A 27,764-nucleotide genomic window follows, 5' to 3' on the forward strand; every position below is an offset into this window, starting at 1 on the left:
ATCTAGCAAATAAACTCACTACAAAATGTTCATGACAAAACTAGCAAAATCCCATGATTCAATTCGGTATCGATTCAAGATGAAGTATCCTTTTTCAGCTTTGAGAGCTCTTGCCTAACGACTCCGGCCCTCTGCAAAATACATTACAGCCAGTTAGCTCAGATCAAGGCTCCAAGGAAGCCTTTTGGATTTTGATAAGAACAATCACGCATAAATCCAGTAAACATATTAGTAAGATGAACTGACCTTGATCTTGGCTAACATAAGCTTGAACCGATCAAAGTCGTTGAGAGATGCCCTTCTCTTCTGGACAATCAGTTTTCTGCCCCATGAGCTATTCTCCCACTTGTTCTTAACATCTGTCCGCAGTCAAATAAAAACAAATTAGAAAGAAAATTTTATTTTTGAGAAACAACATGAAGGTAAAAATCATTGTCCTTACCAGCTTTCTCCATAGCTTCAATCAATGTCTTTTTCTTCGGAACACGGGGGATGTCTATCGTGATATCGGTCAATGTAAGCCTCTTGAAGTTCATTTGGCCTCTGACCATATCTGGGGCATCAACAAGTGCCTGCCACACCAAGATAATAGCAACATACGTTATTTCCTCCGCACACAGAATATCAACCTATCAAACTTAAACTAGAAAACTCTGTTCCATCCGTCATTCTCTAAGTTAACACCGTTGATCTATACTGCATTATCATGACATATACGACAGCCAAATATCATAAAAGCCACCAAATCCATACAAACTCACTCCAAGTCAGAGCACATTGGTTTAAAAGAATAAAACTATCAAACAGAATCACCAAAAACTGTATAATGTACATCGTGCAAATTCATTTTACTTGACTTCAAAAACATGTTTCAGGCTGGATTAACTCAATTAAATCCAATTTCAGTCCAACACTTTAAAACCAAAAAAACAAAATTCCATCAAATTCAACAATTCATCCTCTTACCGAATCAAATAAAATTAAAATACCCTAAGAAACGTAAAAACCCTAAATCACCATGTCACGTTGAAATTCATTTTCTCTCTTTACACATAAACCCAAATGCTATTTCACCATAATAAATCCAATGAACACAGAGAATTTATACTGGGTTAGATATGGAAACCAATAATAAAACACATACTCTGTTCTGGTCGACGACATCGACGATGAAACCAACTTGCCGTAGTCCTTGCCGTAGTTAACGAGAGCCACTCTCCCGATCTCAACGTACCTCTTGAACGGCTAAACAAAATTCAGAAAAAAAAATTAAAACCCATAATACATGATCCAGAAACATTAAAGGTACACTCCATTATAGATTGTTGAGAAGACTCACCATTCTCGTTCTCTGAGAATGTTTGCAGCTGACAGAGAGGCGGAGGGCAGGAATTAGGGTTTCACTTTGATGGATTGCTAGGGTTTTTATTTTAGTTTGGTGATTATGGTTTTAGTGGATTTGGGCTCCAACATTTCTTAAATTTGGGCCTTTACGGGTGATAAAGTCATTCGAGTTTGACCCATTCAAATTGATATGAAAATTATTCGTTTTCATCTGATTAGATATGAATTTAAGAAAATTCATTTGATCTTAAACTTGAATTAAGTTTATGATAAAAATCAACATCGCACTCGATCCGATACAAATATATATTAAAAATATTTTTATTAGGTAATAAGGATATAATTAAGAAAAATAGAGAAATATTATTATAATTATTTCAAAATCTATGAAGAATAACTATACTACTTTTTCAGGTCAGGTTAATTTTTTCACCTTAAATCTAAATGTAAATCCAAATTAAATTTTATTTTATTTTTAAAATTAACCCTGCCAAGTCGAGAATTCAAGTATCCATCCCCGTTTGAGATTAAATATAAATGATTTTATACATAAAATAATAATTTTTAACGAATATGTAAATAAATTAATTTATATTTTAAAGTATCATAATGTCAAATTTCACCCATAATATTTGATAAATAATCTTTTTGACTCTTATTTTTTTAAATCACTTTGGTTCCAATGTTTCATTTTAGATCTTTTGATCGAATGAATAATTAATTGACTAATGGCCAATGTTTGTTGTTTTCAGAGACAAATCCTATGCGTAAGTAATGAAGAATAAAATTGATATTGTTTAAATAGTTAAGGGATATGATTGATAAAATTAAAAAATCAATGATCTGATTGAAATCTCCTCTTAATTAAGTAACCCCAGGTGAAATTCACCCTTTCTTTTCTAAAGGGTAAATTCAGATGACTCTTATGTTTTCATTATGATTTTGGTCACCGATTCAAAAAAAAAATGGTTTTGATCCCTTACGTTATTGGTTCGTTTCTCCTCTCATTAACCTCTTAACGGAAGTGTTACATAACAATTTAAAAAAAAAAAATCAAAAAAAATCAACGTGATGCATGTCTTATTTTCTTCCACTTAAATCAAGTCTGAGAGGACTCTCCCACTTAAAATATTAACAAGAGAAACATGTTGTGCGTTCAGCTCAATTTAAGGAGCTTGTAGGTCACAAGAAAATGAACCACGTTAATGGACCTGTAGAAACAATTTTGATTAAAGGCTGAGGATGTTCTCGTATTGGTACTTACCATCATAATCTGATCAATAAATATAATGCATGCTCTTAGAAGAACAAAGAAAATAACCGAAGGATTTAGCATCTGGTATGTGATAATTTTCAAGAACGAGTCCAATATGTGGACAAAGGGTTTAGCACTTGATGAAGGAACGCGAAAGCAAATTATCAAGGACCATCCACTCTTGAATATCAATGAACAATGTTTTTTCTACCAAACTTCAAGGAAATGTGAGAAAACATTATAAACTTACTTGAAGGTTGAGTTTCGGGATAAAACCTCCGCCAGATAAGTAAAATGAGAATTTACTTGAAAACAAATATAGATTTAGGAATATTGTAAACATTATCTATCTATGTATAAAGGTCAATTATATTATTATTCTCGAGTCGGTTCGTATATTTTCAACATAAACTATGATGCACTCTATTCATTACGTATGATATCATATTTGTTATATCCAATGACAAAGCCTTATCTCATCAAGAACACATCCATGCTAAATTCATGCAAAATCTTCAAAAACACAGTCAGATAAAACTAAAGTTGGGTGATGAAAAGTGCAATTTACCCACAAATCAACACACAAAACCAGTCACTTGAGAGGTAATCAAAACCACGAGAGCACAGCTGATGTGGATCTTTCAGCCAATCACGTGTTCCCACGTCGGCATCAAAAGCTCACATCTTGATCCACCTTGCCAGCTGAGTAGGGTTAAGGATTCCAGTGATGTGGGTCCCGTCTTCCTTCAATATTCTCGCCACGTCAGCATAACTTTGACTCTCTTTGTTAAAATCCTTCGGTTCGGTTTCCTGCTGGACGGGTTTTCTCGGTCCACACATCGATGCGATCGCTACCGGGACAGACTCCGATCGAGCCGGGTCGAATTGCTGACCCAGCAGGGTTCCCTTGATCAAGAACTCATGCGCCATGTAGCCAGCTAAAAGCTTATTCGAACAATTAGGAGAGGAGGGGTGTTTTGGACTGGTATGAACCGATGATTGAACCGGAGTAGACGGTTTAAATGAATAAAAAGGTTCTCTCTCTTTACGCTTTCTCGAGATTCCAGGTGTCGAAATTCTGCGTTGGTGATGACTCATTTTCATGCCACGTAAGGAAGTCGGCTACTCCCGTTAAATCATCGTTAAGTAAGGGCAAAAACGTCAAATTACAAAATGATTTTTTAACTTTACTTCCCACTTTGGGTAGAACCGTCAAACCATATTTATCAATGAGAGAAAACCTACAAAAAAAATAGGTGAAATGACTCAATAGCCCAAGATTAGTTCTAAAAGACCAAAAGGGCCACTTAAAACGAAAGGGGAAAACTACAAAATCATGAAAAAATACATTTTTAAAACGAAACCCATAATTTTAATTAAAATAAATAAATAAATAAAAACACAAAAATTGAAAAATGGGGAAAAACTTTGAAGATGAAAACAAGGGGTGCCAACGAACCCAAAGAGTTTTTCTCAAATCGGAGTGTACGGACGGTAGAAAAGCGGTAGAGCCGCCGTCGGATGGCGGAGGGAGACTTATAAGGTTAGAAGAGAGATCTAGAGTACGATGAAAGAAAAGAGAGGAAAACAAGAGAAAAAGCAAATTAGTAATCGAAATAAGAACAATATAGGATTGGGTTTTCTTAAAACTAACCCTTGGTTTTTGTAAATGACGGAAATGCCATTAATTGTTTTACGAAATGAAGGAAATATCCTGTCGGAAATGCCATTATATCACGAGGGAATTAACAACTATTAGAGGGACTGTGACGATCTCTATCGACATATTTTTCAAAAAGCAAGGGTATTAATTATAATCCATAAAGTATTCGATTTAGTCGAGTGAAAAATAATTTTAATTAAGTTTATGAGAATTAATTTTTTTTTCTAATCAACTTTAAATGTAATTTTTATAATATTGTAATGTTAGTTTTAATTTAACGACTTTCACTGACTATGTACGATATATATATATATATTATATTTTTTCACATGTGTAAGTAAGATTTATAATGTTATTTAATAAATTAAATATACTCTAAAATTATATAATAAATTTATAGTGATTATTTTTAAAGAAGGGATTTTGAAAATAAAACGTTGATGGAAATGTAAAGGATTAAAGGGATTTATGGGGGGGGGGGGGGGGAAAATGAAAAGGAAGAAAGGAGAACTTGGACCTTTAACATCAATGGCATGACTTATCAGTGCATTTTTAATATAAAATGCGTGAAGATAGTGCATTTTAATAGTTTATATGAATGGCGGTCCCCATTAAGTGAGGACCATTTTAATAGTTTATTTAAAAATTTAAAAAAATTATGTATTCTTGATTTGTAATATCTCGTGGTTAATTTACTCAATCTTATAACATACTATCTGTACATTGATTCAAATTTTAACATCAATGGCATGACTTATCAAGTGCATTTTTAATATATAAATGCGTGAAGATAGTGCATTTTAATAGTTTATATGAATGGCGGTCCCCATTAAGTGAGGACCATTTTAATAGTTTATTTAAAAATTTAAAAAAATTATGTATTCTTGATTTGTAATCTCGTGGTTATTTACTCAATCTTATAACATACTATCTGTACATTGATTCAAATTTTACAGGTTCAACCCCTGATCAATTGGAAATTTGTCTGTCTTGATTCTCATAACAACACGTTAGGAATCATGATCCCTCCCCCATTATCTAATCTATTTAGATTGAGTTATTTGCTCCTTGATTCAAATATTTTACTTATCGATCGATCCCTATTCATCAATCAAACGATGCTTGTTGGTACTTACGGATACGTTGCACCAGCTGAAGTTTCCAGACTTGCTTATACTATGGCTGTAACTGAAAAATGCGATGCGTATAGCTTTGAGTATTTGCGCTCGAAACCTCATGTAATGTGCATAGTTTGGAGTATGGGCTAGCAAAACCGTACTGATATGGCTCGTCACGTTGAAGATCGGAGAATATGGACTTTGGAGGGCGTGGCATAAGATGGTACCGGAGAATGTGTGATGCCTCCGAAGAACTCCTGAAGCTCTCCTCAAAGAGTGAAGTCTTCCCGGACGGCAAATGCGAAATTCACATCGAGACGGTGACAGTTCGATTTTCACGCTTAGTATTATTTGAACAATGCAATGCGTACTTTTGAGTTCTGCACTTTGTCTCTGTTCCTGCAAATCTGCAAGTATGAACCATGTACTCTTGCATCCGTATAACTAATCAGCTTTTAGTATGAAGAAATGGCATGCTACTATACGATACAAAAATTTGAAATATTTTGGTATTAATTGTCAATTTAAACGACCTCTCCAGCTATATACGATACAATAAGATTTATAATGTTATTAATAAATCAAATATCATCTAAAATTATATATATATTTGTAATATTATTTTTTAAGAAGAGATTTTGAGAACAATCTACTATGAGAACATAAAAGAGTCAATGAATTGATGAAAAGAAAGAATTAATTTACAAAAAATTACACTTAAATCACTACATCAAAACTATTATGCAGTGGCGTTTTGAGAGTAAACACTAACTTCATATAGCGGCGTTTACATTCCAAACGCCACAAATGGTAACTTTAGCAATATTTTTATATAAAATGCCGTAATAGGGTTCATCAATAATGACATTTTTTTTTTCAACAAACACCGCAATAGGGTTCATTCATAGTGGCATTTTTCAAGAACGCCGCGATAGAGTTGTACTTTAGCGGCATTTTTTTACGAACACCGCAATAGTTTGGTATGCTTGTCGCGTTTTTTATATCCAACGTTACAATAGTTCAGTGCTTTAACGGCGTTTGGGTTTAAAAACGCCACAAATTTTAAAAGTTTTATCTCCTTAACCCTTCAGCTGATCTCACTTTTTATTTTCCCAACATTTTCTGCTCCCCGGCCGTTTGCAAAGACCCAACAAATCTGTTGTTGATTGGAGCCGTTCGACGCCGTCGTGACCTCCACCGCCACGCCCATCACGATCCCATCATTGTTTCCAGTATTATTGCCACTGTTCGACGTCGTCGTGGCCTCTCTACACGTCGAGCTGATTTTAAATTTCAAAATTTAAATGGCGTTGTTTTCGAGCATTAGTTGGATCATTAATTTTAAAAAAATATATGTTTTTGTTAAGTTACCCTCTACGTCTTGATTCTGCGTTGAATGGCTTTGTGACCATTTCTTGTTCGGCACTTCCCTTAGGCAGTGCTTTCATTCGTCCATTACTAATAAACGGTGCAAGTATTTTCTTTTGCTTCAATGTTATCTGGGAGTTTATCTTTAGCTTTAGTAATGCCATTGTTCTAATATTTCTAATTTATTCTTTGGTGGTCTTTATATCAAGACAAATGTTCTTATTTGCACATTATTCAGGTTGAAACAGTAGCTCAATTCGGTGTAATCTTTCTTCTTTTGCTTTAGGCTTGGAGTTTTCAATAACAAAGGTTTTCTCATTGCCTGGTCCTTCCATATTATGTCATTCCCCTTTATCAATAATTAACCTTGTAACGCATCTTGTAGCTTCGTGTTGTTCGAGCAGTTGCTGTCCTTGGAGGCCTTCTCCAAATTTTTGTATTCGGTGTAATATTCGTGTTGTTCGTCCGATTGTTGTTTTGGGCTGTGTCATGAATTGTGCACTTTTCCTGCGGTTGTGACAGGACCGTTCATTTGTTTGTTCAATTAGGCATGTGGACATAAGTGCTGTTTTTTTTTTTTTTTATTGGGAAGATATGCAATTTTACTTTCTTTTTCATTTTTTTCGCTAGTATACAGTGTTTTCCTTTCCCTTTATTCAGATTATTAGCTAGAGTTTTGATGGATGCAAACTACGTACTTTTTGCAGTTATGTGGAGGTAAACCTTAGAAGGGTTTTGTTGATGCATTCTTGTCTGTCTTCTACAGCATGGTAACCTCTATGAAATGCGTTGTTGACTGAGAACTTGGTGTCCATATACTAGTTTCTTTTCATGCTAGTCATGATTGGTTTGTTTATGATTCCAAGTTTTGAAATTTTTAATGGAAAGGAATAGTTTAAGTGCCCTTCATGGTTTTGTTTATGCTTCTGGTTCAAGTTACAAACTTCTTTTGTTTTGTTAATTACATCAAGATTTTGTTAATTTGTTTCGTTATGGGTTCAAGTTAAAAACTTATTTTGTTTTATTTTCCATTTTTACCAATACTTGTTATTGTTTTTAATGAAATGAACTTAGATGATTCTTCTGTAAGTTTACTATTTGATGAAAAAGAGTTGAAACATTGCTTGGAAAAGAGAAAAAAGCTACTCTCTTTTGGGAAGACTCATTATTTATAATAGTTACTCATTTGTTCATATTGTCTAGGACATTGCTTCTGGTTACTGCAAAATAATAGCTGCCATTACCAGCTCTTTAAATAATGACATCAGACCCAAGGTTAAACTCATTAGTAAAATATATTGTATGACATTAATGGAAGTTTAAGGATTAAGATAGTGATGATCAACAATTTACGGGTTCATAACCCAATCAAACTTGCCTATGCCAACCTTTGTAAATAGCGACGTTTGATAAAAATGCTACTACAAATCATAATATATAGCGACGTTTGTATTACAAACACCCATTAAAACAATAGAATTAGCAGCGTTTGTGGCAAATATCAATATAAATCCAACATATAGTGGCGTTTGAAATAACAAACGTCGTTATATAACTCAACCTTTTACAGCGTTTTGGTTCACAAACGCCGCTACCTTTTGTGGCGTTCGTTTTTGTGGCGCTCTTACTAGCCGATAGTGTTAGCGGCGCTTAAAAACATCGTTATAGGACTAAAACGCCATTAACAACTTATTTTGTTGCAGTGGACGACAAGTTAAATAAAGTGTAAAGTTGACAAATTAAATTAAAAAAAAATAACTAATTTGTTCTAAGAGAGGAATTAAAGTTACAAAGGTGTTATCAGGGATGTATCCAGAACTAAATATTGACAAGCTGAAATATTGGCCCTATTTAAGAAAAATATAAAGACTTATTAGATATTTAAATTCAAAATTCAACACGAACTAACGACCTTTGTGATCAAGGGGTTGTTGTTATCCTTTAGGTCTCAAGTTCGACTGCGCATGTGGGGGTATGCGTTCATTGTCAAATAGTTGAGAGTCTTTGTACATATTTACCTTGTATTCACCCTAGATTTATATAAAAATCCAAAATTCACAAAATAACACTTAATTTGTGTAATATTTAAACTTACAATGATCTAAATTGTTATTAGACTAAATTTTTTGAAAAAGTGGGGTTATCTTTCTTTAATTCGGTCCCTACTTGATTAAATATTATAAATTCTTATATTTTTTAATTTAAATATTTATTTTTACATGAATCAAAATATTATTAAATCAAAATTTATATATACAAATTTTAACAGGGGTTGAAACCCTTTGGGCCCTCACTATGCTCCACCCCTAGGTAATATACATTTTATAACATGTGGTTCAATTAAAAAGAAAATTACATTAAAACTAATTAAGAATTGAAGAACAAAAATCCATACAAAAGAGTTAATTGATTTGTATGTCATCAAAGTATGATCCTTATTTTAATTGATCCCTAACTTTTAAATGTTTTAATTTGATCTCTAAACTATGACAATCATTTTAAATTAGTCCTTAAAATTTTAAATATTTCAATTTCACCACAAACTGTGACTTCATTCTAAATTGGTCCCCAAACCTTTTAATATTCCAATTTCATCCCAAACTATACATATCACTATAGTAAAATGGGGTTTTAGCGCATATTTAGCGGCGTTTTAGAAAACGCCGAAAAATAATGTACTTTAGTGGAGTTTTATACAAACGCCGCTAAAGGTCGTACTTTAGTGGCATTTTAAGCACAAACGCCGCTAATTCCACGTACTTCAGTGGCGTTTAACGTACAAACGCCGCTACTTACACGCACTATAGTGGCGTTTTTATATAAACGCCAATAAATATTGTATAAACGTGGCGTTTTATACAAACGCCGCTAATTACACGTACATACGTGGCGTTTTATGCACAAACGCCGATAATACTATACTTTAGAGGCGTTTTTATACAAACGCCGCTAAAGGACGTACTTTAATGGCGTTTTAAGTACAACGCCGCTAATTACACGTTCTTTAGTGGCGTTTTATGCAAAAAATGCCGCTAATTACACGTACTCTAGTTGTATTTTATATAAATTACCGAGAAATAAACACCGAGAAATATTATACTTTAATGGCGTTGCAAGCACAAACGCCGCTAATTACACGTATTTTTGTGGCGTTTTACACACAAACGCCGCAATTACACGTACTTTAGTGGCATTTTTAACATAAACGCCGCTAAAGGTAGTCTTGATCCATTCAAAATGTTGTGTTTTGGGAACTTTTGTTCTTACCTTCTGCTTTACCCAAAACGCAGCACGCAAGCCTCGACCATCAGCGTAGCATCTCGTTCATTCAACTCTCATTTCACCCAAATCTCCAAACCCTAGCCCCGCACAGCCACCATAGCCCAAAATCCACCATCAGCGTAGCATCTCGCCGCCGTCGTACTCTTCTGTTCGTCAACCGCCGTCGTACCCAATGTTATTAGGGTGTGTTGGAATCTAAATTCAAGATATTTTATGGTTTTTCTGCTATTTTGCGATTTCTTCATTGTCGTGCTTTATTAAATTGTTTGAGAATTTGGAACCGTATGAGCCCTTTCCGAGGTAATTACTGAAAATTGGAATTCAAATGAATGTGAGATGTTCTTTTTCAAGTATTGAATATTAGGTCTCCTATAGTTTTCTAGAGCTGTAGCAAATAAAGAACATCATATTGTTTCTTTTGAAGGTGTCTGATTTGTTAATTTGAGGTATCAACGTTGTGTGATGGAGGTACATTTGATCTTTCCTTTTAGTTCGTTGTTCCTGTATGTTTAAGTAGTGAATAGTGATCTTTAATTCTTTTTCCAACTTTTTTTCTGCATAATTGATATAATCCGATGATTTATGGGTGAAGGGAGTGCTTTCGTGTACTGCTTAAGAAATCAAATGGTATAAATTTCTTTAGCTAGAACGATGAACACATCAAAGTAATTGCATTTTCATTCACTTGATAAGGTATCAGATTTATGAGGAACTAAGATGATATCCCCATCAACCAGTTCACCTTATCTTTGATCTAAGCCGTTTGCAATTAATTTAGGCCATATAACTACCGAGTTTACCTTATCAGAATTTAAAAGCATGGTCGTTTGCTCAGAAAACTTTGTATAGCAGACATTCTTTTTATTATTATCCTTGGTCTATTCAGATGTTGAAGATTTTTCAATTCCTCTATGAGCTTTTCATTATCACTCCCATCCAGAACATTGTCTTCCTCGGGATAAACTCCACTTGGTAGATTCCCCAACCTGAATATTTGCAACTCGAAAAAACTAGATATCAAATTCTGTGGGATTCTTCTGAGATCAAGGGACTATTTCTATAATGGAAGGCACTATTTCTATAATCAAGCAGTTCATTTAGTAGGAGTCATTCTTTTTCCCTTTTAAATGTTATACTTCGTCCCTAAATAAACCTTTTACATTCGGTAGGAGTGTATTCATCATGTTTTAGTACATAAGTTAGCAACAAACTTTCATTTGATAATTCTGTATTTTATTATTGAAATTGTTTTCGATTAGTTTGTAGCTTAAATTTAATACATTATACATGGGGTTTTTTTTCCGATCTAAATTTAGGAATTTCAAAAACTCGTGACAGGTAATCGTGAAGCATCTCACCGCCGTCGTACTCTTCCGGTCGTCAACTGTCAACTACCTGCAGGTATGTTTTCTTGTCCATCGCACCCTACTTTCAATAGGTCATGTTGTTGTGGTTGGGTTTTTTTTAATTGTGAATGTTGGGAGTTTTGTGAAACCAGTTTTGAAAGAAGAGAATAAACAAATATTGATTTTTTTTCTTTTCTTTTTGCTCTTTATGAGTTTTAGAGTAACACATTTTTCTCTTATTTCTTATTTTTCTTCTTTTTTATCATCAACTTATGAGTGATCAAAGATCTAATAAACTCATCAAGAGATAAATATACTCTTTATTTCAATAATTACCATTTTCTTAGTTTAGTTTGCCAAAATTTTAGTAAGTTATGGAGCATCTTCTTTATAGTTTTTTAATAGAGATTGATTTCTCGTATCCTTTGAGAGCATTGATAATGATAGAGAATTTATGACATAATATATATCTTAATCTAGCTTCATCTTTAAAATTTTATAGTTGAGAGTTAGAACTTAGAAGATTAATCTTTGTTTCCTTTACACTAATGGTACTCTTATAAGTGACCTCTAATTTATCATATATCTTTTTGGCACTTAATTAGCTCTAATTATTAATGTATTTTAGGGTCAAAGGATTATGAGAGAAATCAGTGTCATTCAAAGAAAGGTCAGTACATAAACATACAAAATAGCAGTCAAAAAGGAGGAATTAAAAATATACTAAAGAACAGACATAAGACTGTTTTGATGCATGCATTGCAGGAAGTTGAATTGATGAAAGAAAATGAACGATTGAAGCAACAAGTATGACTTTTCCTTCTCGTACATAATACTTTTCCTTCTCACTTGTTATACATCAGGCCATTCACAGTGGTATGTACTTTCCTTGTATTACATATCTCGTTTATTTATTTTCTTCTGTTAGGGGTTAGAAAGCATGTACAGTTTGGCACAGAAAAACATTCAATTGAAACCAATGGCCTCTGCACATAAGTTGATGGGGCTTAGAATTGAAATTCTTGGGGAAAATACTGAGGTGACAAATAGGGATAAAATATTAATTTACAATATCCGTTAAATTCTCTTTTTGCTTCCTTATCTTTAAGTTAGATTGTGCTTTTGTCTGTTCTCAGGTTGTTTTAGCAGAATGCTTGAAAGGATTTTGTCCTTGGTAAGCTGTCATATTTCCATCTTTATATCTTTCTGTTTGTTAGGAATGCAATTTTAGAGCCTTTTTCTGGGTGCTATTGATTTAAAATATGTTTGGTCCGATAAGCTGTTAGAAGTTATCATGAAATTCAAGCTTGGATGTTTCTGCACAATTATTAAGATCTATCTCTATATTTTGCTTATCATCATGATGGTTGCCCATGCCATAGAGTTGTTGACTGTTGGGACTGACCATGCAGAAATGTGTTGTTAACTTTTTTAACGTAAGATATAATGGATTTTCATCTAAACTGATGATTTATTTGGATATGAAACTAGAGATCGGGTTTGCATTGCCATAGATGGGGCCTTTTCAAGTGGCATGCCAATTGGAGTAAGACCTCATGAAGCAAAATATCTGTGCAAGAAATGACAGAACGATACTAGCTCTGCATCATTGTTTTCCCATATAAACTGGATTTATCTCTTTGAATTTAAGCGCCTCATTGTGACGAAGAATTTTGAAGAATGTGTAAGATTAGAAGCAAAATATCTTAGATATTATTGTTTATTATAGTTAATAATGTTGAACTACATTATATTTTACGTTAATGTAAACTTTGATTTATTATTATGGATTTCATTTTTCTTGTTATGGATTTTAAGTTTGTTGTTATGGATGTCAAGTTTATTGGAAAATGCTACAGGTTAAATTTGGGTAATAAAAAAGTAGAAAACAACATTTGACAAATTAGTTTTAATTTGCAAAATCAATTTCTTTTAGCTATAGAGAGGTAATTAGCGGCGTTTGTATCTTAAAACGCCGCTATAGATATGACCTTTTACGGCGTTTGTTATAAAAAAACGCCGCTATATACCAGATCTTTTGCGGTGTTTGTGGAAAAAACGCCGCTAAATCTCAACACCTATTGCGGCGTTTGTTGGACAAACGCCGCTATATATCGTTACCTATTGCGGCGTTTTTTTGTTACCAAACGCCGCGAACTTTAGCGACGCTATTTTCAGCGGCGCTTTTTGCGGCGTTTGTCATAGCGCCGCAGATGTTTTTTGCAGCGCTTAAAAACGCCGCTATAGGTAAAAAACGCCGCAAATGTAAAGTTTTGCTGTAGTGTATATACTAATAACACTCTTGTTAATAAAATCGTTAGGCCAATTTATATTATTATATGTTTGAAAAAATAAAAATTAAGTTAAATTATGGTTAAAACTAATTACATATTTGGATGAATTTGGGGATGTAATTGAAATATTCAAAAGTTTGGGGACTAATATAGAAAGAGGGTCATAGTTTAAGGATGAAATTAGAATGTTCAAAAGTTTAAGGACTAATTTAGAATGGGATTCATAGTTTGGGGGTGAAATTGAAATATTAAAAAATTTAAAGACCAATTTAGAATGAAGGTTATAGTTTGGGAACATATGATGCAATTCACTACGTATAAAGTCAAAAAATAATTAAATTATTTAATCAAAGATAAAAATGATATAATTTTAATATTCGATTATTCAATTAGTTTAATTTAAATAAATGAAAATCTAAAAAAGCATTTTTTTTAAGTAAGTTAAATTGAATTTTATATGTCTAATTTTAATATAATAAATATAGTGTGGGATTTAGGATCCAATATGTTTCATTAAAATGGTGACAACCCTCAGCTGCCCTGCCACATCGGTGGCGGTGAAATCCAAGTCCAACACCGACGCCGAGCCGACATTGTAGCATGGCCCAATACTATACTCACGTGGTGGCCTTTGGACATTAAATTACACAAAAGTCATATACAAATGGCTTCACTATCATGCAAACCATTAATAATTTTTCGTTTTAATATGCTTAACATTATTTCAATTGGTATTATTATTATTAAAATATTTAAATTAGTAAATATTATAATTTAAATTATTAAAAGTTCATTTTCAGATTAAATCAAGGATGTATATATAGTTACACAACTTTAGAATGAATAGTCTTATAAAACTTCAAGAACGAAAATATATTATTAATAAAAAAATTAAAATATACAAAATTTTAAAATTTTTGAAGGGACCAGCGTCTTCCACTCATTCATATAATCTATCATGGATGAGATTTTTATCTGAGATATTCATATCTTTGAAAAAAAAAGTTATAAAATAATAAACCCTAATCAATTTAATTTGGCAATAACAATAAATACCCTATCTACCAAGCACATGGACATGATCAATAATGCATGCCCCTCTCAACAGCTATATATGTGTGTACTTTTTGGCTTTTGATTTTCTGAAAATCACAATTTTAATCCTTTAAAATTTAGTCATTCAATTTAATTCTTATTAAAATTTTAGTTAAATGAAAAAAATGTAATTTTATCCTTATTGCATTGATGTAATAAATACTTATGGTTTGGAGTAAAAGAATATAAGGACTCATAGGTATAACGTGACAGCTTTTTTGGTCCTTCAAACGTAGGACTTCAATGGGCCATCAGCTACTTTTACCATAAATATACAAGTTTTGGATCTAATTTTGCCTTACTTTATGATCATGAATGTGTCGTGATTCGTGAATATAACAGGTTGGGAGATCTTTTCATTGTATGATTAGAATAATCAATAATTAAATATTATGTTTCTAAAGAATGTTTGAGATTTAATTTCTCTACTTTTAGTCATTTTTGGGGAAGGGTACAGATCAAAGGTCGTAGTGTATACCAGTCTGTGTGCTCATAGTTTGACTAAGAAACAAACTTTTATCTCCAACTTAAATAACAAAGCAAGGGTTGATCTCATGATGAGCGAAGAAAAACTAACCCCTTAGCTGGTTTGATTCTTGATAATAGTAGCTAACATTATTATTTAGGCATTAAATGTGAGTGGCAGTTAGTTGTTGAGACGATTTAATGCGACCCCATTGGCCTATAAAAGAACTTTGTGATACCATGGTTCTCATGAACGTAGCTGGAGTGACAACAATGGTGAGCTTTACTAAGAGAGTTGTCTTGTTTTCTTTGCTTTGTTTTAATGTGTTTGTGGTGAACGTGGTTGCTAGAGATGTGGTGAATGCGGAGAAGAATGAGGATGGGAAGTACTTTCTGACTAAGGGAGGTGGGTTTGGCGCTGGAGGTGGGGGTGGTTTTGGTGGAGGTGGAGGTCTTGGAGGTGGTGCTGGTGCAGGAGGTGGTTTTGGAGGAGGTGTTGGTGCTGGTGGAGGGTTTGGAGGTGGCGGCGGAGCTGGTGGTGGGTTTGGTAAGGGTGGAGGCCTTGGTGGGGGAATAAGAAAAGGTGGCGGAGTTGGTGGTGGCATTGGAAAGGGAGGAGGCCTTGGAGGTGGTATAGGAAAAGGTGGTGGACTGGGTGGTGGCATTGGAAAGGGCGGGGGGGTTGGTGGCGGAGTTGGCAAGGGTGGAGGCCTTGGTGGTGGCATTGGTAAGGGTGGGGGACTTGGTGGTGGAATTGGCAAGGGTGGAGGCCTTGGAGGGGGTATAGGAAAAGGTGGTGGACTTGGTGGCGGCATTGGTAAGGGTGGGGGACTAGGTGGTGGAATTGGCAAGGGTGGAGGCCTTGGTGGTGGACATGGCGGTGGCATTGGGAAGGGAGGAGGCCTTGGTGGTGGCATTGGAAAAGGTGGGGGCCTTGGTGGTGGCATCGGTAAGGGCGGAGGCCTTGGTGGTGGAACAGGAAAAGGAGGTGGGCTAGGAGGTGGAATTGAAAAGGGTGGTGGACTTGGTGGAGGAATTGGGAAGGGTGGTGGCATTGGAGGTGGGATCGGAAAAGGTGGTGGTGTTGGAGGCGGAGCTGGTGGTGGACTTGGAGGTGGTGCAGGTGGGGGTGGTGGATTTGGAGGTGGTGCAGGAGGCGGAGGTGGTGTCGGTGGTGGTGGTGGATTTGGAGGGGGTGCTGGAGGTGGAGGCGGTGCCGGTGGTGGTTTTGGAGGCGGATTTGGTGGGGGTGCAGGAGGTGGAGGTGGATTTGGTGGGGGTGCAGGAGGTGGAGGTGGATTTGGTGGGGGTGCAGGAGGTGGAGGTGGTTTTGGTGGAGGAGCAGGCGGTGGAGGTGGAATTGGAGGACTCCACTGAACAACAAGCTCACGTTCCACATATGCATGGATTAAACTGCCTGGATCAATCCGAAATGAGATTGAATGGTTAAATTAAGATACTTTTATTTTTATTAATACCATTTTAATTATATCCGATGTCAATGTATTGTGCAAAACCTTTTTGTTACCAATTAGGTCAATACATATATGTTGTGATTAAAATGGGGATTCAATACCATCAATAATAATAATTTTTATTCAATTATGAGGTTTGGTAAAACCAAAGGCTTGGGGTTTCTGATTTTTATACTTGTACAATTTCTATTTTAATTTTTCAGATAAATATGTATTTTATTATGCTTAAATCTTCATTTACCTTTAAATTATATTATTTTTATCGATTTAACGATAAAATATAAAAAGATTATATGAAATTATTTAAAATTTAAAATTATGTATGTATATATATATATATATATCAATCTCAATTGAATAGAATTGTACTCTATCATGATCAATGATGCATACCCTTTCAACAACTATATATGTGTACTTTTGGCTTTTGTTTTTCTGAAAAATAATATCTATCATTTTCATTTCCCTAATTTCAAAGGGTTGGATGCAAGTATGGTCATCGGTTGGGTTAAATTAAATTTTTAGTAATCGAGTATTATCTTCGATTTGATTTAAGTTTAGGAAAATTTTATTTGGTCTAATATTCGATTCAACTTTTAAAATAAAATTTCACATTCAACACGAATAAAAATAAATATATATAATTTTTTATTAGATAAAATAGGAACTTAATTAGGAAAATATAGATAGAGGAGTACTACAACCATTGACCATAAATATATAAATGTCAACTATACTATTATTTTTGTGTCGGGTATTGTTCACCTTAAACTCGAACTTATTTTTTTAATGATCCTATAGTGTTAGATTGAAACACGTCGAGTTTGAATCGAATATTTTTCCCTAATCGGATTGGATGAAGTTGACTTATCACTTATGCATGCACATATTAATCGAATAAGAACATAGAATTTAACTTATATTGGATTATGTTATACTGTAAGTGAAAGAAAATGTTTCACGTTAAGATCTTATATTTAAAGATGTATAATAATTTCCATTCAATTGCGTGTTCAATCCTTATTGGACATTTAATTTATTAAGTAATGCTTTTCATATTTTTTAAAGATTGAATAAAAATATTTAAAGACAGAAATATCGTTATAATAATATATATAATCATTTGATAAAAAAATGTTTTACTTTATCACAATTAAATCAGTATTGAGTTGACTCGTAATACCATTTAGCTAGTAACTTATAATATGATGATTCAAATATAAGATGTATCTTGCATCCGAACTCTACTCGTATGAATACATTTAAAGAAAAACTATTTCAAAATCCTTCCTATAATGTTATTTATAGTCGCAACCAATAAAAAAATCAACTTGTTGCATGAAATAAAGGTTTCCATATTTATCTTATTGCATGAAATAAGGGTTCAAACAGTTGTGTATGTAGATTATGTGTGCGTGTTGTTATAAGTTAAATTTTTTTAATAGAAATTACTTTGTAATCATCTTAGACTATAAAAAAAATATACGGATTGATAGATACAACTGTTCCCCCCTCAAACGTAGGACTTCGGTGGGTCATTGGCTTGTTTTACCCTATATGTATAAGTGTTGGATGTAATCTCGACTTACATATAAAGAGAGGGTTGACGGGACTATTAACTACATATTATCACCAAGAACCAATCAACCTGCAAGATTGTCACCTTCCTTTCGTTTATTAATGCTCGGCAAGAGCCTACTTGTAGTCATTAAAGTATACCAGTCTGTACGCGCATAGTTGACCTATAAACAAAAGTTTTATCTTGAATTTAATTCAATTAGTTCATGATACGAATTAGTTTAAGAGGTTGACATACAATATATTTAGAATTTGAATGTCAATATAAAAAATACATAGATTATATAAGAAATTAAAATTTTCAAAGGGACGACCGCTTGCGGACCCTCATCCGTGAGTCTATGGTTATGGGAGTGGTTTTACTAGTACGTGAAACAAATCAAGGGTTGATCTCATGATGAGCGAAGAAAACCTAACCCCGTGAGCTGATTTGGTACTTGATAATGGTAGCTAACATTATTTTTTGGGCAATACATGTGGGTAGCAGTTAGTTGTTGAGATGATTTAATGTGACCCCATTGGCCTATAAAAGCACTTTCATACTGTGGTTCTCATGAACGTAGCTGGAGTAACTAAGATGGTGAGCTTTACTAAGAGAGTTGTCTTGTTTTTTTGCTTGTTGTAACGTGGTTGCTAGAGATGTGGCGAGTGAGGGGAAGAATGAAGATGATAAGTACTTTAACTAAGGGAGGTGGGTTTGGTGCCGGAGGTGGGGGTGGTGCAGGAGGTGGTTTTGGAGGAGGTGGTGGTGGTGGTGGAGGGCTTGGAGGTGGCGTTGGAGCTGGTAGAGGGTTTGGTGGTGGCGTTGGAGCTGGTGGAGGGTTTGGTGGTGGCCGTGGGATTGGTGTTGGAGTTGGAAAAGGAGGGGATTTGGTGGGGGGATTGGTAAGGGTGGAGGCCTTGGTGGGGGAATAGAAAAAGGTGGAGGCCTTGGTGGGGGAATAGGAAAAGGTGGTGGACATGGTGGAGGAATTGGCAAGGGTGGTGGACTTGGTGGAGGAATTGGCAAGGGTGGTGGCCTTGTTGGAGGAATTGGCAAGGGCGGTGGACTTGGGGGAGGAATTGGCAAGGGTGGTGGACTTGGTGGAGGAATTGGCAAGGGTGGTGAACATGGTGGTGGAATTGGAATAGGTGGTGGACATGGTAGTGGCATTGGAAAAGGTGGAGGAATTGGCAATGGTGGTGGACATGGCGGTGGCATCGGTAAGGGTGGAGGCCTTGGTGGTGGAATCGGAAAAGGATGTGAGATTGGAGGTGGATTTGGAAAAGAAGGTGGGCTAAGAGGTGGAATCGGAAAGGGTGGTGGCATTGGAGGTGGGATTAGGAAAGGTGTTGGACTCAGTGGTGGTATTAGAGGTGGTGCTAGAGGAGTAGGTGGCGCCGGTGGTGGTAGTGGATTTGGTGGGGGTGCAGGAGGTGGAGGTGGATCTGGTGGTGGTAGTGGAATTGGTGGAGTAGCGGGTGGCGATAGTGGAATTGGAGGACAGCACTAAACTACAAGCTCATTTTGCATGGATGCAATTGCCCCTACCAATCCAAAATGAGAACACTATTTGAATGATTAAATCAATTAAAAGTTTACAAAACATACCAAAATACTATATGTACTCTACGTTAAAGTTAAATTTTTTTTCTATTATTACCATTTCAATTACGTCTGCTGTAAATGTATTATGCAAAACCTTTTTGTTACCAATTAGGTTAATAACTAAATGTTGTGATCAAAATGAGGGATTCAATACCACCAATGATAATATTTTTTATTCGGACTTCGAGATTAATGTCGAATACATACCGCAATATGTGATGGGCATGATTACAAAATAGTTCGAATAACGTAGTATACGAGTATACATACAAAGGTTTATTGGTTTACCATTCAACAAGAATCTCCATGTTCCACATCACACCATCGTTAAACTGTTCATCAGCTTCATTGCTGCTTTAATCTTGAAGCCATATGCTCGGATTTCTGCCATTAGAAAGGAATTGTGAGCGAGTGAGTTGTTAGTTCAATTTATCAAGGTTATGGATCAGACAAGTTAAACTCAGACTGGGAGAATCCCTGCAAATTTCCACCAAGAATGGAACAAACTCAGTTCCAGTGTAGTTTCATCTATGTTAATCCGATTCTATGTTTTTCTAGGAAAAAACCCATATCTGGCAAGTTTTCATACATGAATACGGAGATATGACCTTGAAGGATTGTCCAACAGCCCACATTCGAGTCCAAGTAATGTAGGGTTCATCCCTATACCAGCGGCAAGTGCATGTTTTTTTTATCTATTAGGATGGAAGTTTTCATTGTTCTAGCATGGTTAAACGGTAACGGGCTGATTAAACAACATAAACTAGAAGATCGGTAAAGGTAATCGAAAACTTTTCCAGATTGTATTTGAACTCGGGAATCAATCAGGATAAACAATAAAATCCAAAGTAGAATACTATATCCACAATCAACACTAGCTGTTGCTTCAAGACCCTTCAAACCAAAGGAGTATTTCATTTCAACAAGATACAATTGGGATTCAGGAGTTCAGTAAGTTCAGTTCATGGATTAAAGAAAACAGAAGGGCGACAAACCTGCTCAGAGTATGGTAAGTACTTCCCATCGAACGTAACGACAACACGTTCTCTCCCGTCCACGCCTGAAACTTTGTCGACAGAGCAGTAGAAATCTATAGCCGACATGCTAAACAAAACACAAAGATGAATCAGTTAATGGACATATGAAAATTGACACCATTTTCTCCTAAAGCACCAATTTTTGAAACCCATGTTTGAGGCTTATCCGGACATTATGAGGATATGATACTCCAAGAACATGGTATTAAATTGCAGCCGCAACGCAATGTAACGGTCGTATCGTAACGTTTTTCAAGGTCACCGCATCCGCAACATAAAACATAGTAATTTTTAGGGGGGAATCACACCGTAACGTCCGCAACACCCGCAACTGTGACGGCAGCCGCAACCGCAATTTAGTACTATGTCCAAGAATCTTCCAAATACATAAAAGAACTTCCGAATACGAATATTGAATACGACCATGTCGGATACATACACATCCCACACTCGAACCTGAATACGCCCTTGTCGGATACATACACATCCGACACTCGAACCAGAATACTCCCTTGTTGGATACATACACATACGACACTCGAACCCGAATTCGCATAACATAGAAATGCATCATGTAAATTCCAATAAAAACACCCAGTTTTTATTTCTGAATTCCAATTAAGTTCCCGATGCTAACTATTTCCTTTCTACTCCCAAACAGCACGAAGAAATGAATCAGAATGTCAGCAAAAAAATGCCCAAAATAAACCACTGAAAAAACTTACATCCCATCACCAAATTCTTCATTAATAATCTCCTTTATGCTCTCACCAAAATGCATCACCGCCTCATTCAGCCTGCAAGAACAAAAAAAAATTGGGTATTTCAAAAAACTAATCTTCTTCGACAATTTAACATGAATTACGTAAGGAGGAGGACCTGTAAACAGTGGGTTCTTGGATAAGGTTAGGATCATAGGACCGCAATGGTGGTTTCATCATCTCATGGAGAAGCTCCTGGGGCAAGTCCGGCAAGGCTGCCCTTAGCTTAGGCGCGGTTTCCGGCTTGAGCTGAGCCTGGCGTTTGAGGAGTTGAGCCACGTAGACGTTAGTTAAGCCGGTTTCTTCTGCTATTTGATTGTAGCTTTTTCCTGAATTTTGCTTTATGATTTGCAGGCGGCCGATGATGTTGGCTTTGCTTTGGCTGCCTTCCATTGTTTTTCTCCTCTTTTCTTCTGTGTTCGATGGCTTTGGTAGTCAAAGATGATGCAGGGTGCATTATCTTTTAACTATAGGTAAAGTGTACTAAATGTCACTAAACTCTTCTAAAATATATTTTTCATCACCTAAATTTTAAATATTATAAAATAGTCATTAAACTTTTCAAACAGTTACGTGATGTTATAAATTCTCTAATTTTAAATGATCATTTTTTAACATTTAAATGTTTCAATTTTAGGGATTGAATTTTTTGGACGTTGTTGGCGATAAATTGTTATCAGCAACTAATCATCATTTAAGATAAAATCAGTACCAAATTATTCACATTTTACTTTTTTTTCCTCTTTAAATTTAATTTTCGAAAAAAACACTTAAATTGATGAAACTTCATCTAAAACTCTATATTCTAATCACCATCAAATTATCATCTCATGTCATTCGATTGTATAATTTCAAACAATACCATGAATTGTGACACAATTGTATCAGTTTGTAGTTTAACGTCATTTCTATATAGAAGTAAAAGTTTAGTGGCGTATAATGTAGTTTACCCTAAAGATTATTAGAGATTTAGAGTATAAGGATTAAATTCGAAATTCATAGTATAACGGAGGGACCAAACAAAAATTTTAGCTTAAAAAATCAAACAAAGCTACCATTTAAGAATTTAACAAATCACTCCTCTTAAAATAACTTTCATATCATCATGGTACACTTGCTCTCTGAAACCCCAATCCCATCCCCTGCCTCCAACTCCAGCAGCATCTTCAACACAAATCCTAATACAACAATCAATTCAATGAAAAAAACACCAATATTATCAACACAAACCTGTTTTTCAGATTTCCAGTTTTATATATAGCATGTTCTTCCTATGCTTGTTTCACAAGCTTCTTTTCGTCAATTGAACCGATTTCTTTAAGAAATGGTTCGCCATTCGGTCATTCCGATGGCACAACACTCTTAGTATCGTGTTCGGATCGGATCGGTTCCAGCTTCCCGTCTTTGGTGGCATTGGTAGCTTTTGGCCTATGCCAGTGAAGCCTATTCCATTGGTGTCACACGTGACAATGCTGAAATCTTCTATTAATTGTTCTGTGGTTTGTCCCATCAATGATATCACCCCTTTGGCTTTCTCTGCTTCCTGTTGGACGACGTTTTTGGATAACGATCCTTCTCCAAAAGTATAGAATATCCTTTTCAGGCTCTGGAAATCCTCCTCGATCATCTCGTAATCGGACCGATTGAAGTTTCTCGATGGCACTCCTGCTAGCAACACCATGAGGAACGCTTCGAACGATGCTTTCGTGATTTCTTTTATTGCCAATGCTTGAGTTTGGTTTGTGAGGATATTGGTGAGCAGCATGAGGTTCTGCTTTAGAATTCTTATCACGGGTCGAATTCTTGAACTGGCTACACCGCCAATGTAAAGAGACTCATAAAATACTAGGTTCGTATCGAGGAAGATGAGGCGGTAAGCGGCTGTTTCCGAAACGTGATCGCAAGCGGCTTGAATGGATCCGTTGGCACGTTCAAAGTAGGAAAACGGAGTAGCGTATTGTTGTTGATTGCGGTTTCGTGTTAAGACTCTTGGCGAAAGGGCGAGAGTTTTATCAAGGGCGTGAATGTGGGAGATTAGATAGTTCAACGTATTAAGGCGGATGTAGAGGCATTGCGTTCCGAGGCTCGTCGATGGGGAAGGATTTTGGCATTGCATTGCCATAGTTTGGTGCATCTCTTCGTCTCGAACACCACAAGGACTAGCCCTTTTCCAAAGCCTGGACAACATTGAATCTTTGTTGCATCTGGTTAATGGAGGAAGTGTAGGAAGATAATTCTGCTTCGAACCTGGAAAAGAAATATACGAAACGATGAGAATTCGACCGTAACTGAGATACGATAACCCGAACTTGGTGAATGAAACATGGTACTCACCGCATGATGCTAGGAAGGTAACATATTCTTGAATGACCTGCTCTAGTCCTTCAGCTAGATCAAGAATCAAATCCTCTGTAATTCCAACTGGAATTTGAAAGAACTCGTTCACAGTTTCCTTAGTCAAGTTCATTAGCTCGGCGGCCGAATACGCATACCGGTCGGATTTGGAAATCGGACTCCATGTCTGCAACATAAAATGCAACCACTTAGTAAACTCAACCATAGATTATTTCAAAGGGAATGAAGAGGAGAATCAATTGATGTACTTCAGTTTTCTTTGCATTATGAACCAGCTTTCTCCCTTTGTTTAGTCTTTCATTTATCCATAGTCCCAAAAGCCTTAATGTGACTGTATCAACTTCATATGGAATCATTTCCTTGATAATCACTTTGCCTCCGTTGACACACTCTTCGAAATCTTCGACCACCATTTGAACCATGACCTTTTCGAGTTTCGAAGCTCGTTCAATTACCCCGAATTCTGGCTGCAAATTTATTGATTCAATTAGACACACTGGTAAAGTCATTGACATAGCTGATGTTTTTAGTATGTTTGTTAACACATACAAAGTTCGATAGCGTACATTTTCGGATAAATAAACGAAGATCATGTACCGATAAGTGACCTCACTGCAGGAAAACTCAACTGGTAAAAGTGTGTTCCGAGAGGAAGCGATGCAGGTTCTCTTTCAGTCGATAGCATCTGAAGAAAGCACTTTGCAGCTATTGTCGGCATTCATTCTGTCAAATATTGGCGGAACTTATTCTTGGACAGGGGAATCATACACAGTAGCATGGCTGGTGAAAAAGGCCGGTTTAACGTCTTTGAATCATCGGAACATGATACGAAACTGTGATTGGTTGGATCCGAGCCTGCTGGTAAGATGCATAAAAGGAAAATGCAGTTTATCTTATAGCTGTTAGATTTAGATGTCAAATGATGTTCAAATTTGAAGATGGAATTTAAATTTGCAGGATTCAGGAACTGATTCATGGTGCAGCAAGATTGCAAGAAGCATCATTGAGTTCGGTAAACCAGCATTCGTCGCTTTACAAAAGGGACTGAAGAGCCAGATAAAGATGGTTGCTCGAGAGTCCCTCGTGATCATAGCATGGCTTGGTTGTGAAATTTCCAAAAGTTCGAACAGCCTTAGATATTCAGCTTGTGAGATCTTACTTGGTGAAGTTGATAAATTTTTGCATCCAGGAATGGACCTTGAAGAAAGACTTCTAGCATGCCTATGCATCTATAACTATGCTTCTGGAAAAGGTAATGCCCTTACAATCAATATGTGTACTCTTCCGACAATCACACGATTCCGATCAAGGTAATGTCCTTCTACCAATATGCAGGTATGAAGAAACTGATTCATTTCTCGGAGGGTGTACGGGAGTCGCTTCGGAGATTTTCAAATGTGACCTGGATGGCAGATGAACTACATAGAGTTGCTGACTTCTACCTGCCTAATAAGTCGGTTAGTGTTCTTGAGGAAGTCTTAAGGCCTAATATGCAGTGAAATGAGACTATTAACAGAAGTAATATTGTAATGGTCGATATTCAGACGTCTCCTCCGCATCATATCGATATGTATCCAATGTATCAAGTAACATCTAACTCTTTAGCTTGTTGTTTCAATGACAAGAACAGCGTATCTCTTGCGTTCATACGCAAATCGTCGAGGCAAGTCACAAATACAGTGGAGCTGTAAATGCCCTGATCTACTACAGGGGAATGCTTTTCAGTGGATACTCTGATGGTTCAATTAAGGTATGACCTTGTCCCTAAACGAATTTCCCTTGTCATATTAGTGGCCTTTTCGGCGGCTTAATCCCACCGACTAGGAAGACACAACGAAAACTAATGAATCTGCAAAACTCGGTTGATTGAACAGGTATGGGACATCAGAAGGCAATCAGCCGTGCTTGTATGGGACGTGAAGGAGCACAAGGACGCAGTGACATGCTTTTCACTCTTTGAACCAGGAGAGACCCTTCTAAGTGGATCAACCGATAAGACCATTAGAGTAAGTGAAAGTCTCGTTGTTCTTGTTTCCTATGTATCGGACTCGGGTACGAGTGTTGAATCTAACTCGGATTCAGGTGTGGCAAATGGTCCAAAACAAATTGGAGTGCATCGAAGTTATAGCAACAAAAGAATCGGTTCAAAAGTTAGAGACATATGGTCAAATGATATTTATGATCACTCAAGGCCACCATCTTAAGGTAACAAATGACACATTCAATAAGATAATCAAACTTATATACATATATATATATATATATATGAACTATTTTAAGATCTTTCAGGTTTTTGATTCATCAAGAACAGTCAACAGTATCTGCAAAACCAAATGTGTAAAGTGCATGAAGATGGTTCAAGGAAGAATCTACGCAGGCTGTGCCGATTCGAGCATTCAGGTTCGATAAAAACAAACCCTTGAATTCAACTCGAGATTTTATCGAAAACCCTTGTTACATACGTGATGAATGACTCTTTCCAGGAGATTTCTATAACAAGTAACCATCAGAGAGAGATCAAAGCACCTGTAAAGAAATGGAGAATGCAAAGCAAGCCCATCAATTCAATCACCATGTACAGAGACTGGCTTTACTGTGCAAGTTCAACAGTTGAAGGTTCTACCTTCAGGGTAAAAATCAAAACACTTTCACGTGTGGAAAAACATGTTACAATGAAAATAAAAAGTAATGGCTATGGTTTTCAGGAATGGAGAAGAAATTCAGAGCCACAAATGTCATTGAAACCAGAGAAAAGAACAAATATATTAGCAGTGGAAGTAGTGGAGGACTTCATATACTTAAACTGCAGCTCATCAGCTAACAGCCTTCAGGTAACCAAATACGATCCTCAAAATATACCATCTTGTTTCTTTTTTAAATCTAAGATATCCGACACTTAAACTCGAGTCCGGGTATCGTTTTCGAGCAGATATGGTTGAGAGGAACACAACAGAAAGTGGGGAGAATATCAGCAGGCGGCAGAATAACGAGCCTCATCACTGCAAACGATTTCGTTCTATGTGGGACAGAGTCTGGGTTCATCAAGGCATGGATCCCTCTATGAATTGAGACATGAAAAAGCTTATTATATAATAATATACATAGAAAAAGAATGTCTTTTGTGTATAGTTTGTTGTATATCACATTCACATGTTGAGATCAAATAATTTCATTATAGATATAATAATTTTATGTTTTTTATTCTAATATATATATATATGTACCTAGAATTTTTAAGGTTTTATATGTCTTCTACAGTCTCTTCTATAACTTATCTTTGACTTGCTAACTTATAATGTTAAATTGTTAATAGTTGATTTTATTTCATTAATATTAAATTTCATTGAGGATTGACTTTACTCGTGATTATTTAATTATAAGGAGATTTGGATTTTATGACTAATCTTTTGATTTTGTTAATTAGATTATTTAATTATTTAAATGATGTCAATCAAATCATCTGTCATTATTAACATTCAATGGAATAACTAATGTGATAGTTAACAAAATTAGTATAATTACACATTTAATCTTTACTTATATATTCTATCAATTTGGTTCTAACTTTAATTTAATTTAATAAATTTAATATTCTAATAAAAATAAATTAGCATTAAATTAATAAAATGTGAAAGAAATTCAATTTAAATACAAAATTATATTAATTTTATTAATTACAAAAATAGTCTGATAAAATTAAAAGATCAGTAATTAGATTAAAATCTCCCATAGGTATAGTT

At 35.5% G+C, this 27,764-nt stretch overlaps 4 protein-coding genes and 1 pseudogene across 4 annotated transcripts; 2 read left to right on the top strand and 3 right to left on the bottom strand.

Annotated features, from left to right (window-relative positions):
* LOC120178473 lies at nt 1-3,697 on the bottom strand (annotated as a pseudogene).
* Nucleotides 3,698-15,455: 11,758 nt separating this feature from the next.
* On the top strand, nt 15,456-19,776 carry LOC120178474 (glycine-rich cell wall structural protein-like). The gene is made up of 6 exons (XM_039184306.1): nt 15,456-15,918; nt 16,009-16,137; nt 19,235-19,305; nt 19,354-19,384; nt 19,415-19,507; nt 19,568-19,776. The coding sequence occupies exons 1-6, from the start codon at nt 15,471-15,473 to the stop codon at nt 19,774-19,776; spliced, it is 981 nt and encodes a 326-aa protein (XP_039040237.1). The 5' UTR covers nt 15,456-15,470.
* A 241-nt stretch (nt 19,777-20,017) lies between these two features.
* Nucleotides 20,018-22,104, bottom strand: LOC120178494 (cyanate hydratase-like). The gene is made up of 4 exons (XM_039184322.1): nt 21,788-22,104; nt 21,634-21,705; nt 20,867-20,975; nt 20,018-20,255 (listed from the first exon to the last, which is right to left on the bottom strand). The coding sequence occupies exons 1-4, from the start codon at nt 22,060-22,062 to the stop codon at nt 20,217-20,219; spliced, it is 495 nt and encodes a 164-aa protein (XP_039040253.1). The 5' UTR covers nt 22,063-22,104; the 3' UTR covers nt 20,018-20,216.
* Nucleotides 22,105-22,764: 660 nt separating this feature from the next.
* Nucleotides 22,765-24,478, bottom strand: LOC120178475 (protein unc-13 homolog). Its single transcript, XM_039184307.1, has 4 exons — nt 24,273-24,478; nt 24,004-24,190; nt 22,979-23,916; nt 22,765-22,899 (listed from the first exon to the last, which is right to left on the bottom strand). Exons 1-4 carry the CDS (start codon nt 24,444-24,446, stop codon nt 22,765-22,767), a joined length of 1,434 nt encoding a protein of 477 aa, XP_039040238.1. The 5' UTR covers nt 24,447-24,478.
* A 6-nt stretch (nt 24,479-24,484) lies between these two features.
* Nucleotides 24,485-27,228, top strand: LOC120178476 (putative E3 ubiquitin-protein ligase LIN-1; the record flags this gene model as incomplete). Its single annotated transcript, XM_039184308.1, has 11 exons — nt 24,485-24,523; nt 24,643-24,885; nt 24,982-25,276; nt 25,360-25,481; nt 25,655-25,774; nt 25,899-26,030; nt 26,107-26,229; nt 26,314-26,424; nt 26,508-26,654; nt 26,730-26,855; nt 26,954-27,228. Coding segments are annotated over 11 exons (1,593 nt in total), but the record flags the coding sequence as incomplete, so codon positions are not given.
* Nucleotides 27,229-27,764: the final 536 nt, after the last annotated feature.

Source organism: Hibiscus syriacus, unplaced genomic scaffold (genome assembly GCF_006381635.1).
Source record: "Hibiscus syriacus cultivar Baekdansim isolate YM2019G1 unplaced genomic scaffold, ASM638163v2 tig00112350_pilon, whole genome shotgun sequence".
In the NCBI taxonomy this organism is placed as follows: Eukaryota; Viridiplantae; Streptophyta; class Magnoliopsida; order Malvales; family Malvaceae; genus Hibiscus; species Hibiscus syriacus.